Source organism: Momordica charantia, assembly GCF_013281855.1.
Source record: "Momordica charantia cultivar OHB3-1 chromosome 1 unlocalized genomic scaffold, Mcharantia_2.0 BLBB01000001.1, whole genome shotgun sequence".
NCBI lineage: Eukaryota > Viridiplantae > Streptophyta > Magnoliopsida > Cucurbitales > Cucurbitaceae > Momordica > Momordica charantia.
In genome coordinates this window covers 17,468,971-17,482,932 of record NW_028275157.1, presented here as the reverse complement: position 1 = coordinate 17,482,932, position 13,962 = coordinate 17,468,971, and the positions used below count along the sequence as shown (strand labels likewise).

The 13,962-nt window shown below is 33.9% G+C and overlaps 2 protein-coding genes across 3 annotated transcripts; one reads left to right on the top strand and one right to left on the bottom strand.

Annotated features, from left to right (window-relative positions):
- The first annotated feature begins 1,608 nt into the window (after nucleotides 1-1,608).
- On the top strand, nucleotides 1,609-7,255 carry LOC111005642 (ABC transporter F family member 5). Of its 2 annotated transcripts, none has more exons than XM_022277225.2 (9): nucleotides 1,609-2,674; nucleotides 2,866-3,207; nucleotides 3,814-3,954; nucleotides 4,066-4,242; nucleotides 4,404-4,559; nucleotides 5,424-5,525; nucleotides 5,624-5,752; nucleotides 6,181-6,285; nucleotides 6,919-7,255. In XM_022277225.2, the coding sequence occupies exons 1-9, from the start codon at nucleotides 1,787-1,789 to the stop codon at nucleotides 7,012-7,014; spliced, it is 2,136 nt and encodes a 711-aa protein (XP_022132917.1). In that variant the 5' UTR covers nucleotides 1,609-1,786; the 3' UTR covers nucleotides 7,015-7,255. The 2 variants fall into 2 exon arrangements, with proteins under 2 accessions (XP_022132917.1, XP_022132916.1); XM_022277224.2 differs by having other exon boundaries at nucleotides 4,063-4,242.
- A 4,924-nt stretch (nucleotides 7,256-12,179) lies between these two features.
- LOC111005399 (alkane hydroxylase MAH1) lies at nucleotides 12,180-13,962 on the bottom strand. Its single transcript, XM_022276877.2, has one exon. The coding sequence runs from the start codon at nucleotides 13,939-13,941 to the stop codon at nucleotides 12,406-12,408; it is 1,536 nt and encodes a 511-aa protein (XP_022132569.1). The 5' UTR covers nucleotides 13,942-13,962; the 3' UTR covers nucleotides 12,180-12,405.

The following is a 13,962-nucleotide window of genomic DNA, read 5'->3' as shown; positions in this document are numbered from 1 at the left end:
GGAAAATGATGACAAAAAAAGGCCGTTTTAAAAAAGCTAGAGACTAAAATATACATTTTTAAAATGAAACAAATTTGAAAAGCTCAAAGAAAAAAAGAATATTTTGAAGTTTGAGAGATCAATATAGAATTGTATTTTAGAGACAGAAATTAGGATTTAAACTTTAATTGAAAAAACAAAGAAGTGGGGAATTTCCCCGATCCATATCCAAACCACGTTTTTGACATCAACCTAATAGAGCGAGATGATCCACAAATTGATGAAACAGGCCAAGATTTCCAGTTGGATTATGGTTTAGCAATAAATATTAAGGCGGTCTATTCTATATTCGAACCATACTTTTAAACCCATTAATTATGGGCCTAAATTAATTTAGATAAAGATGATCCAACTAAATAAGGGCGAGGGAAATTCTATTTTCTGAAGGCTTTACACAACCCCAACCCCAATGTAAAAAAAACAAAATTAAAGATTAGAATGGAAAGACAAGAACAAATTTTCAACCAGGTCCAAGAGAAGACATCATACCAACAAGCTGTATAAAATTATCAACATGAATATAAATGGTAAATATATTAATTTAAAACCACCCAAAACTTGTTATCGAACTTAAAAAAAAAATCATATCATAATTATTACTTTTTAATTTCAATATTGAGAGTAAACAAGGTGTGCCATCGATAAAGTTGAAATTTTCAACAACCAAGGTCAAAATAATATTTAACCATAATAATAATTATTATTATTTATGAAAACGAATAAATACAGAACAAAAAAAAATCAAGCTGCCTACAAATCCAGATACGTGGATAGCAGAGATCCACGAATACGGTAACACGTGGCCTAGCCTCACTGGATGCGATGAACCACGGAAAGCTTCCCCAGCGCAACGGTCACCACAAAACACTCTTATTGACGAATTGGGCTTTATCTCTCCCGCGGGCCACAAAAATGCAATCTTCGCTCTTCAATTCATTTTTTCCATCTTAATTTAGAAACATGCATTTTCTTATTATTATTATTTTCCATTTCATTTTTTAATCCCTAAAAAACAATCCCAATAAAGCCAATTAAATTTTTAATAGTTTTCAACTTTAATTTATTAACTTGCTATTTCTTTTTTTATAACACGGAGATAAAAATTTTAAAAACAAAAACAAAAATATACCAACAATATCTGAAAAAGGATGATGATTAGATTAAAAAGCTATACACAAAAATAAAATATTTTTATACTATAACTTGCAGTTCTTAAAAAGAACAGTTAAAGTAAAATTTTCAACTTTGTTTGTGCATAGTTTTGTATATTATTTTTAGAAAAAAGATTGGTGTTTAATATGTGTGCAATAAAAGTATTAATAACATATATCTAAAATACGTGGCACAATTAATATGAAATTGAAGATTTACCTAAAAGATTTTTTCTTTTTTGATTGAAGACCTAAAGGAAAATTACTAGTGCCTGCCTTAATGCTTATTTCGAGATTTATAATTTAGAATATCGTGACTAATTATCTATTATTGCAAGAATAGGAATATGACTTTTCTGATCTAGAAGAAGTTAAATTATTTAAAATGATTAATGAAAAAATATATATTAAAACGAGAAATCCAATATCTGATGAACCATGGGCTGAGTTAGAGTTGCTCTCATTTTGTCATTGAAGGAGCTCGCACTTCTTCTCCAGTCTCGCAATCTCCATTGATTTGCGAGTTCCTTCCATTCAGGAATCGCGATTTCTTGTGTTTCATCTGTATTTCTTGCTGTTACTCTGATATCTCAGACATGGACCTAACTATTAAGCTTCATCACCTCCACCTCCGCTCGAGCTTTCTCACCGGCTCGCCTCTGTTGGATTCTCGGAAGACTGTTTTTGGGTCGTGTCAGCATCAGGTTTCCAATCGAATGGCCGCTCAATCCATTGGGGGTAACTTCAAGAGTATTAGAGCTAGCAGTTTGCCCAACCCCAGAAGGGCGAATTCTAGAATTGAAGCGGTGGCGGTAGAAGCATCGGTTGCGGAAACTTCGACCAAAGATGATATCGAGTCGTTGTTCTCCACCAATTCCGTGGATGAATTTGAAAGTAAACGTGTGTATAAACAGTCAAATGCTGGCGATTCTCGAATTTCGTCAGGTGTGAAGCTGGAGAATGTGAGCAAGAGCTATAAGGGCGTGACGGTATTGAAGGACGTGAATTGGGAAGTAAAAAAAGGCGAAAAAGTTGGTTTGGTCGGTGTAAATGGTGCAGGGAAAACGACGCAGATGAGAATTATTGCCGGTCTCGAAGAGCCTGATTCAGGGAATGTGATAAAGGCAAAGGCAAACATGAAAATTGCATTTCTGAGCCAAGAATTTGAGGTTTCGTTGAGTAGGACAGTGAAGGAGGAGTTTTTGAGTGCATTTAAAGAGGAAATGGAGATAGCAACGAGGTTGGAGAAGGTTCAGAAGGCATTGGAAAGTGCAGTGGAGGATTTGCAGTTGATGGGAAGGCTTCTGGATGAGTTTGATTTGCTTCAGCGGCGAGCACAAGCAGTTGACTTAGACGAAGTGGATGTTAAGGTCAGTAAGCTGATGCCGGAACTTGGCTTTTCTGAGGAGGACTCAGACAGGTTGGTGGCATCTTTTAGTGGCGGGTGGCAGATGAGAATGTCGCTTGGGAAGATCTTACTTCAGGTATATTCGGGTGTTTAGATCATAATCTGACATTATAAGTCTAATCTTAGTTTATCATTAACTGTCTGTTTGAATTTTCCAATTGACAATGTGGCTTTTTAATGCACTATTTTTGTACCTGCCATTGGTTATTATATGTCCTAGTTTGGTAATTCTGCTAGTAAATTGTAGTCTTGTGCGCCTCTCTGCAGGAGCCGGATTTATTACTATTGGATGAGCCTACGAATCATCTTGATCTTGACACTATAGAGTGGCTTGAGGGTTATCTCAACAAGCAGGATGTGCCAATGGTTATCATTTCACATGATCGAGCTTTCCTTGATCAGCTGTGTACAAAAATAGTTGAAACTGATATGGGTGTATCGAGGACATATGAGGGAAATTATTCACAATATGTAATTTCAAAGGCTGAATGGATTGAAGCTCAAAATGCAGCATGGGAGAAGCAGCAGAAGGAAATTGAACAGACAAAAGACTTGATAAGTAGGCTACGTGCTGGTGCAAATTCCGGACGTGCTTCCTCAGCTGAAAAGGTACATAAAACTCTTCCATATTTAGGTATAAACGTGATAGACAAGAAGCCATGACAATTATGTTATGATTGTCATGTGCAAATTACTTTCTTAGTTGTTCATTATAGTAAGCATTATTTGAACTTTGAAGTACCCCTCAAACTTTTTGTGCAAAACCTTTAATATTAATCTATAGTTGGCAAACTTACAGCCTATAGATTTCTTTCTCCCGTCAATTTCCTTTTCTGCGTGAGAGTTCTGCAAGTCTTCTTTTACTGAGAAACTTAAGATATGAAATACTTAAACTGTGCCAATTCATTGATGAACTGAAATGTTGTCATGTAAAATCACATGCCACGTTCATAGTACTATCTTAACGTATGATTAGCTCATAGCTGCCATGAGCTTATTACCTGTTCAAATGACCTGCTTGCTTCTTGCTCTCTTCTTCTCCTTCTTCAAGATGCCACTAGAAACAGTTCATTTGCCTCAAATTTGATTCTTCCACTTGCACTGTGTGGGATTTTTTATATCTATGTTGGGTTGGCCAAATTATACGTTCAGTAGCTTCAGTTTTTTTCCTAACATCACTCTTCTGTTCTCTCTCTCTCTTTCTCATAACAACAGAAATTGGAGAGACTTCAAGAAGAGGATCTTGTAGAAAAGCCTTTTCAAAGGAAGCAAATGAAGATTAGGTTCCCTGAGCGTGGGCAGAGTGGGAGATCTGTTGTAACAATAAAAAATTTGGAATTTGGCTTTGAGGATAAGGTGAGTTCATGAGGATCTTTAAATATTGAGAGGCTCCAGGGAGATTCAATGTGTTTGAATTTAATAATTCTCCATATTAATATGGGTTTTTTGGTTGTGGTGTGGCAGCAGTTGTTCAATAAAGCAAATCTTATCATTGAAAAGGGTGAGAAGATTGCTATTATTGGCCCAAATGGATGTGGAAAAAGTACTTTACTAAAATTAATAATGGGTTTGGAAAAACCAAAAGGAGGTGAAGTTCTGCTCGGGGAGCACAATGTGTTGCCTAACTATTTTGAGCAAAACCAGGTATACTGCAGTTAGTTGTGCATCACATCTATTGATCTATAATAACTGTGTTTCTCATTTTCAATACTTACATATGATACTTAATACAGACAATTTTATGCGGGACAAATCTCTGTTCTGAAAATGTATTGCCGATTATATTGTTTGTACTTTTTTTTCAGGCTGAGGCACTTGATTTGAATAAGACAGTTCTCGAGACAGTAGAAGAAGTTGCAGAGGACTGGAGAATTGATGATATAAAAGGTCTCCTAGGACGCTGTAATTTTAAAACTGAGATGCTTGATAGGAAGGTTTCATTACTGAGTGGTGGGGAGAAGGTAATCTTAAATCACCTACTATCATTGAGATTAATGTTTATTTTCTCAACAGGTTGTGAAGTCTCGTAGGTTTTATGTTCTATGACTGATATTGCACTCTCTTTCCCGTTACTATTCACGATGTCTAGATTATAATTTCGGAGCAGCTGACTTTACATATTACTAGCTATATGTCTACCTTATCAATTAGCTGAAGCTCTTAGAGTTAATTACATATTTATCAATTAGCTGAAGCTCTTAGAGTTAATTACATATTTGTTAATATCGTTGGGATTTTGGTAGGATCCAGATATTACAGATCATAGATTCCTCATCATAGATGATTATTCCTGAAGACAGGATTACTTTCAATTGGGTTACTACCATAACCAAACATTTGAAGTTGTCTTAAATCCAGAGTCCTGACTGATCCTCATGTCACCTTTGCCTTAACCTTAAATTACGATTATCGTTTATGATACTACTGTAATTTATTGCTCTTTTAGTGCAATCCAATACCACCTAATAAGGAATTACTGAGTCTCTCTCCTTAGATATCCCTATTTAATTATATTCTGAGTTTATTTTGGCATTGTTTTATTTCATTAGGTTGCCTTGGTTTACTTTTTGTAGTAGAAAGGCCTTTAGCCTTAATGTAAGACAGATTTGATTGTTGAATTTACTTTTGAGTTATTTGAGTCTATTCCCTCTTCTTTTCTCCCCCCTAAAACTTTATTTCTCCTCCCTGTGTTACATAATTCCCATTTCAGATACCCTTGTAATTTTCCTTTTTGCATGTTGTCTTATTCTGTTGGCATGTTTACCTGTATCGTTTCAATTTGGCGTGGCACAAAATTTAAAATGTACATCTCTCTGTTTTTACAGGCACGCCTTGCATTTTGTAAGTTCATGGTAAAACCATCAACATTGCTGGTGTTGGATGAACCAACAAATCACCTGGATATACCTTCAAAAGAAATGCTCGAGGTTTAATGTCATTTTTTCCCCTTTGAATATTCGTATATCTTATATAACATTACTCTTGAAGTATCATAACCAATTGCAATCTCTGAATATCTTATCAGGAGGCAATAACTGAGTACAGTGGCACTGTCATCACTGTTTCTCATGATCGATACTTTATAAAACAAATTGTAAACAGAGTCATTGAAGTTAATAGCGGCAATTTACAGGATTACGCGGGTGACTACAATGTAAGCACTGCTTCAACCCTTCGCTTATTTATCATCTAGTGACCCATGTCTTGGTTCACATTGCCCTTTATCTATTCTGTGAAACCATTGCTCCTAACTTTAAAGAAAGATTTTATCTTAATCCCACGATGAAATCAACATTTCGTGAGACTTTAAAGGATGCAAAAGTTCATGGACCAAGGTCCAATCATAATGTTGTTGTTGTATTCAAAGGAGATAAAACCTCTTCTGCTAACCTTTCCCTTTTGTTTCAATTTCCCCAACCATTGTAGATTTAGCATGAAAATCATGAATTTCTAGAAAAATTTGGGAGAAATCGCTTGTAACACCAGATCTGTATTAGGCATTTCACTGTGGAGTATTAATGATGGTAGTTGTGAATTTTGTTATTTGGTTCTTACTTGACGCTCTTTGTGGTTTACGAACAGTATTATTTGGAAAAGAATCTGGATGCCAGGGAAAGAGAGCTAGAACGTGAGGCAGAGCTCGATGAAAAAGCTCCCAAGCTTAAAGCCAAATCCAAGATGTCAAAGGTACACCAACGTTAAAAATAAATAGGGATAATTCCAAATTACACTCTTTATTAATTTATTTTGCATCCGGTTAGTTTTAATGGAATTAGTACGTAGCATGTATGTACCAATCCTGTTGGCCCTTCTCTCTGACATGAAGGAAAAGAAAGCTGCCTTTGTAACTTTTATCAACCTGCCGCCCATCGGTGGTATAGTAGGATATGACAGTAATAAAGGAGGAGTGGGTTTAAAGCATAATGACCACCTAACTAAGATTTAAAATCATACGAGTTTTCTTGGACAACCAAATGTAAAAGGGTTAGGTAGTTGTCCATAAAATTTGCCAGAGGAGTGGGTTTAAAGCATAATGACCACCTAACTAAGATTTAAAATCATACGAGTTTTCTTGGACAACCAAATGTAAAAGGGTTAGGTAGTTGTCCATAAAATTGGCTGAGGTGTGGCCAAGCTGATTGAGTCACTAACTGATGTTAAAAATGAAAGGAGTATGATATTTAGATTTTAAAAATTTCAGTGCCGTTTGAAATCATTTTAGAACCCTGGATATGATTGGTTATGTATGATTATGGTGGAACTTGTTTCACAATGAATGATGAGGTAAACTTACTCCCCCTATCTCGTGTGACTTTACAGGCTGAGAAGGAAGCACGGAAGAAACAGAAGATGCAGGCATTTCAGCAAGCAAAATCAAAATCAAAAGGATTAAAGAATGCTAAGAGATGGAAATGAGTGAGAACCTTTTAAACTCTCATTGAACGTTATTTGTTGAGATTAATGTTACTGATAGAAATTAGAAAGCCTAGGAGGTGTAGCCCGACTGTGAGCCAGATTCCTCACCTTGTCTATAATGTATAAATAGTTATAGAATCATAAGCTCTTGGTTTAAAAGGCTGCAACGGAAAATCTTATCCTGTAAATTCATGGTTTTTCATGCCTACTGTTCTTATTTATTTTCTTCCTCTTCTATTCAGATGAGAACGTTTAAATTCTAGATTGAATCCTTAACAGTGGTTTGATATGACTTTTAGTCTACGTTTAAAAAATGTTACGGGAAATAAAACTATTTTGGGCTAAGAAGTTTCGAGGAGGTATCTATTTAGTGCCTGGAATTTTATAAGAGATATTTTTGGTTTTGAAGTTTGTAAAATGGTTCCAAATGATCCCTACATGTTTTGACGGTTAGTTGACTAACTTTAAGATGATCTAGTGTTAAAAGTGCTAATAGGCAAAATTTATTAGTTTAACCATATTTTTGTGGTGATTGGACTTTCTTCTCCTTCTTCACTTTTCCTCTCTCCTTCCCCTCCTCATCCCTTCTCCAGTGAGCTTCACCGGTGGCCGTGAGCTTTGCTGCTGGCCACCTTCTCGCCACCGCTCATCTGTCATTCGCGTCTTCACCATGGCACTCGTCGTCTACACTAATTTTCAGGGAGGAGGAAGTAGTTTGGAAATCTCTTGTCTCGAAAGAGGAGACTGAAACTTTTTTTTCTATGGAAGTCTGTCTCTTTCCTCTCTTTTCGTTCTCCCCAACTTCCCTTGGAAGTTCCGCAGTCACTTGTTTTTTCATGGCAGTAGCAGCACCTCAAATCTCTTACCTTCATTATTCACAAACCCCAACAGGCATCTATATGGAAATTGAACACAGAATTTCAATTCTGTACAGCAATAGATCGAATCCATTGTTGAACCTTGAAGACAAATTCAGCACGAGATTTTGTATGCAAGTAACGGGATTTTAATTTGGGTTCTTCGACCGAGAGTCTCTTGAGAGGAATATTGAAGCAAGTGTTGTTGAGGATGCTACCAAAGTTTCATATTGATTAAATAAGAGCAATATCTAACAAATTTGTTTTTCTATAAATGCTTTAGATTTTGTCATCCAAAATTGGTTAGATTTTGAAAACAATGTTGATATGTTTCAAAATTTTAAATTTAAAACTTTAGATATAGAATTACATTGAAAAATATCAAAATTTTGATAAATATACTACTTAATAAACTCATTTCATTTTATTATAAATTATACAATACTATAAAATAATAATTATACAAAATTTATAAGTTAATAAATTAATTAATAATATTTTATATAATTGTGATTTTATAGATCACCAATAGAAAAAAAAAAGTATAATAAGGTGAACTATGGTTAATTTGCACTATAATGCACAATTATAGACTGTGGTCAATATTAATTGTGGCCTATACTTTTTTTTCCAGATATATTGTGACATTATTAAGTGTATATAGACCATATTGAGAATTATCACAACTATTACCATATTTTTTTTTTAATTTTAATCAAAGTATCGATGGAAAGAAATGACACCGTTGACTAATAAAACAACTTACTTGTTCAAAGAACAGTTACAACATTCTCAACCTTATTCAATGATGTCAGCAGTGACTCCTCAATTAATTGAGGAATATTGTCAATTATGACACCCCTATAGCCTCTGCAGATTTCAAAACATGATTCGAGTCGATCGTTGCCGCACTTCTGCCATTGCCCACTTGCCCCTGGACCATGGAAGTTCTTTGAACAATGATGCAAAGAAGGTGAAGAAGCATCCTAAGAAATCGCGTAGGCGAGTGCCCTCTCTAATTTTGTGCGTGATAAGTCTTCAAAATATCTTGATGACGAAGCTGTGGACCATACATGACAACGTTGCATTTGGTTTTGTTAGCCGCAGCAGCACTATCAACATCCAACGTGGAGATCCCCGACCACCGTCTGCCACCACAGAAACCAATAGGAACGAGAGATCCTCTTCGAAAAATCGTCTCCACAATAGCAAGAGAGGTCCCTGTTATATCTTGACTCGTGCTACTTAATTCTTGAGAAAAACCATGGAAGAACTGGAACAAAGTAGAGAGGAACACATTTTGGAAAAAAAAAATCAGTCAAAAGACTGAGAGAAAACGTACATCCTTCACGGAGAGGAGAGGAGCAGAACACTAGCCACTTGCCACTAGTCACCCCTCCTCGAGAAGAGAGAAACCGCAACTCTTACTTGAAGTAACCGGTGACAGTAAGTTTTTAAATGTCGATGTTGATGAAAATATCGATAAAATGTTCATGCCAATGGATATTTATGAAAATATTATAAAAAGTTTCGTAAAAAATATTTAAATTAAGCATTTCAACATTTCTAAATAAGTTAAAAATGATTAATATTAATATTATATCTATACTAGTGATATTTTGTTGATACTTTCATATTTTGTCGAATTTTTTTTCAATATTATGGAAATGTCCATTCTATCCCTTATGATATCAAATCTATAGAAATGGACATGTCAATGGAAATGTCGACAAATATTTAATATCCTGAACCACACCCTAAATTTGGAGTAGTGATTTTTTTTATAATGGATTTGCGGTGATTTAAGATAAAAAATGTCAAAATTAAAACTTATCAGATAAATTCAACTTAAATTTATGGTACCTACTTTAAGATCAAGACCTATCCCATTTCATTTCAAAAAAAAAAAAAAAAAGAGGAAGTAAAAAGAAACAGGAAAAAAAAAACTGTCAGATAAATAAATGTAGAGTGCTAGTGGTTAAATTCCAACCTGCAGTCTGACAAGTTCATTAACCCCAAAAAAAAGAAAAAAACAAGTCATTTAATTTGATGAAATTTCTTCCAGCCCACAATTCGTACATTTCTTATTTGTGAGGTCAGTAATCTTTCAGAAACAAATTTATGAATATTTGACCAAAAAAAAAAAAAGTATCTAAAGATAAAGAAATTTAGAAAGTTGAAGGCAACGAATTAAATATATGTTCGATATTTTTCATTATAAATAATGAAATATAGAGTATTTTTAAAATATCACTGCACATAATTATTATTAATAAATAAACTTGACTTGTTTTAAGAAGTGAAATGTTTATTCATATAAATTTTATGAATTTCTTGGTAAATTTTTATAGTTTATTTAGAATATTCATCGAGATCAAATTTTTAAGATTTTTTTTTATCGGATTATTTTTTTCAGATCTCATATCTTTTGTCGACAAGGTTGGTTGTGGCATTGAAGGTGTAGGACAGATTTATTGTTGGGTTTGGGTTGAAATTTAACAATTCACCTTGAAACTCTTTACTTTGTTTTTAGTACAACGAGTAAAATTTCAACTCATGAATTATATTGCTCACGTTTGAAACTCTTTATTTCTTTTTTTTTTTTTAGAGATATTCCTTAATTCCTTATCTACTTTTGGACGTTTTTTTTAAATATAGTTTTAGTTCTTTTTTTTTTAAAAATATTATCTTCATTTTTTAACTTTTTTTTTTAAAATTTTTTTATCTCAAATTTTAATAAATCCCAAGTTCATTATCTACTATAAAAATTTAAATGACAAATTAATAAAAAAACAATAGGATTTGTTTTTAATATGCGTCATTTGATAAATTTTTAAATTTTTTTTAGTATGATTATATATATGCTGATATATATTCATGTTGACACATGTGTCATTGATAATTGATAATATTCTCCAATTGATAATTCATAATATTGGATAGATATTAATGTATACATATTATATGTCACTGTAAAAGTTGAGAAAGAGAGGAGAAATTTTAATGGGAGGCAAAATTGGTTGTCATATTTGCAAATCTATCAAAAAAAAAAAAGTAATTTGTAAATGTGACAAAACTTTTTTAATTTTTCACCAACTTATTTATATATTTTTACGTAATATCAATTTTACCCTCTGTATACCACTCATATTCTATTTTACATTTATTATTATCGAGTTCAATTAGTAATAGCACTTATAGATCGGTGGTAGACCATTTTCATTATACTAATATGGTATGTTAGCAATATACCAAATAGTAAATCAGCATGTAAACGTAACATAGATAGAAAACAAAAGTTACATAATTACTATTATACCATTGTCTTTCTATGTCTTGATATGATATATCGATAATAGATTGGACAAAATAACCATGTAAATAGAACAATACGATAGAAAATCATAATTAATTAATGACCGATATATCATTTTCATTCTATTAATTTGATGTATCAATGATAAACCAAATAAAAAATCAATGTGAAAAAAGAATATAATACATACCATTTTAATTCTACCACATGGTGTATCAATCATGAGACCAAATATTAAAAAATCATGAAAAAGAACACTCGATAGAAAATAAAAGTTACATAATCATTGTTATATCATTTTTTTTATTGATATGGGTATATCAAAGATAAACCAAATAATAAATAAGCATGTAAAAAGAATAAAATAAAAATTACATAATCACTAATATATTAAATACTATTTTTTCACTTTATTGATATGACTTATCTATGATATATCTGCTAATCACTATAAATTATAAATTAGGATCTATTAACGAGGGACGTGTGTATCATTGATACGGTCTATCAATAATAGACATGCAATGTTGTGATACGGTGATGAGATGTTTTTTTTACTTTTTAATACATTTTTATTAGGGCTAAGAAGAAATGGTACTATATTTGCAAATTATTTGAAGCCAAATTGCTATATATATGTTATTGTAAAAAATAAAAAAAAGGCAAAAGCTATAAGGAAAAAGAAGTTAGCAAATGAAAAGAAAATATAGAAGTTGCTAAAAAATCTTCAAATCTATACCCTCACATTATTGACTTGATGTTAAAGAAATAAAAAAAAAAACATATTGTCGAATATGGAAGGAAGAATCTTAGACTAGACTTTGTTCGAGAGGATTATAACAATAGCACGTCTCTATCAAATCGTGCCATAAAAAATTTATTGTCACAACATTTGTTTTCATCCCTTTTTTTATTCTTCTTCTTTAAAGTATTGTCATATTTTCAAACAGTAAATATTTAAATTTATAAACTAAACCTTACTACACTAGTAGTGAAAGTTAAAGCCCAAATTCACATTATCATACAACATTAGTCAAGTCACCAATTGACAACAACAATAATAACTAAAAAAAGAAAAAAAAAAAAGAAAAAAAAAGGGCAGCAGCAACAACAACACATTATCAAAAGATTACAATGCATCATTTTTGTTTTCATTCTAAGATAATGTAATTTGAGCTCAACAAAGATAAGAAAATTTTCCTCCTTGCCCTTTGAACTTCAAGACCATCTCTTTGTAACCTTCACCTTGAATCCATGCTTCATGTGAAGAATAATGGAAGAATTTGGGACAACCTCATGCCCCAGTTCTTGAATAATGTTGTAGTTGTGAATAATGGCAGCTGCAGCCATTTTCATCTCAGTAAAAGCCACTTGTTTTCCCAAGCAAGTCCTTGGCCCTGCATTGAAGGCCAAGAACTTGTAAGATGGCACATGTTTTATACTCCCTTTCTCTGAAATCCATCTCTCTGGCTTGAACTCCTCACAATCTTTTCCCCACACTTGTCTCATTCTTCCCAATGCATACAACGAAAACACAAGCTTAGTTTTGGGATTGATAATATGGCCACTTGGGAGAGTATCATGTTGTGTAGAGACCCTGTGCTGAAGTGGGATTGGAGGATAAAGTCTAAGAGCTTCACATAAAGCTCCATGAAAATAAACCAACTTATCCACCTCTTCCATGGAAAATATCCTCCATTGGTCACAAGCTTCGTTTTTTGGGATGCTTGATTTGAGCTCTTCTCTTATCTTGGCTTCAACTGTCGGATTGTTTGAGACACAGAAGAAAAACCAAGAGAGAGCTGAGCTGACAGTGTCCCGACCGGCAATCATGAAATTTAGAAGTGTGTCCCTCAAGAATTTGTCATTTTCCTCAAAGTTACCATCTTCTTCTTCCAATTTGTCGTTTATCATATATGATGTGATTAAATCAGCTCCTTGGGCTGGCTCTTCTTTTTGCAAGCTCTCTCTTTTCAAAGCTAGCAAATTTTCGATGGTTTGATCTATGATTTCGCAAGCTTCTTTCAGCCTCTTGGGTTGTCCAATTTGGAGTTTCTTTTGCAATTCCCACAAACTCTTAGGGATGAGATGGCGAAGAAAAATCACTTCCTCCACGTCGTCCATGGCCTTGGAGAAAGGAACTTGCGGGAAATCAATAGACAAACTGTTGAAGTCGAAGCCAGTGACCAACATACAAGTGCAATCAAACGAGAATCTCTGAAACAGATCTTGGAAATCCAACACCGACCCATTTTCACAAACACTTTCAAGCACCGAAACCACGCCTTCCTTCACCTTCTTCATCGTGGATTCCTCCAAGAATCGGAGGAAGTTGTCGCGGCGAACCAAGGAATGAGCGACTCTGCGTTTGCTCTTCCAGGAATCGAAGTCGGAGTTGATGATGGCGTCTCCAAAGATGTCAAAAATGTACTTGGAATCGGGGCCTTTTGGGTAGCGCTCGAAATTGGAACTGAGAATGTGGTGAATGTTTGAAGGGTCGACTGTGAGCAAGAAGTCGAGATTAGAAAACCAAAGACTTCTGAAAAGGAAAGTGCAGCCGGTTTGGTTTAGGACTTCAGTCATACGATCGTGAACTCGGTGTATGTGGTAGGCCACTGTGGGCGTCATCCCCACAAGAGGCCAATTCCAAGGAATGAAGCCATCGAGATTCCACTTCAAAATTAGAAAGAAAATTATGAGGAGAATAAAGGGTATGAAGGCAAAAAGATTTTCTGGTAAGGCGAGGGAAGCCATTGGAGCTCTGCAACTGAAACT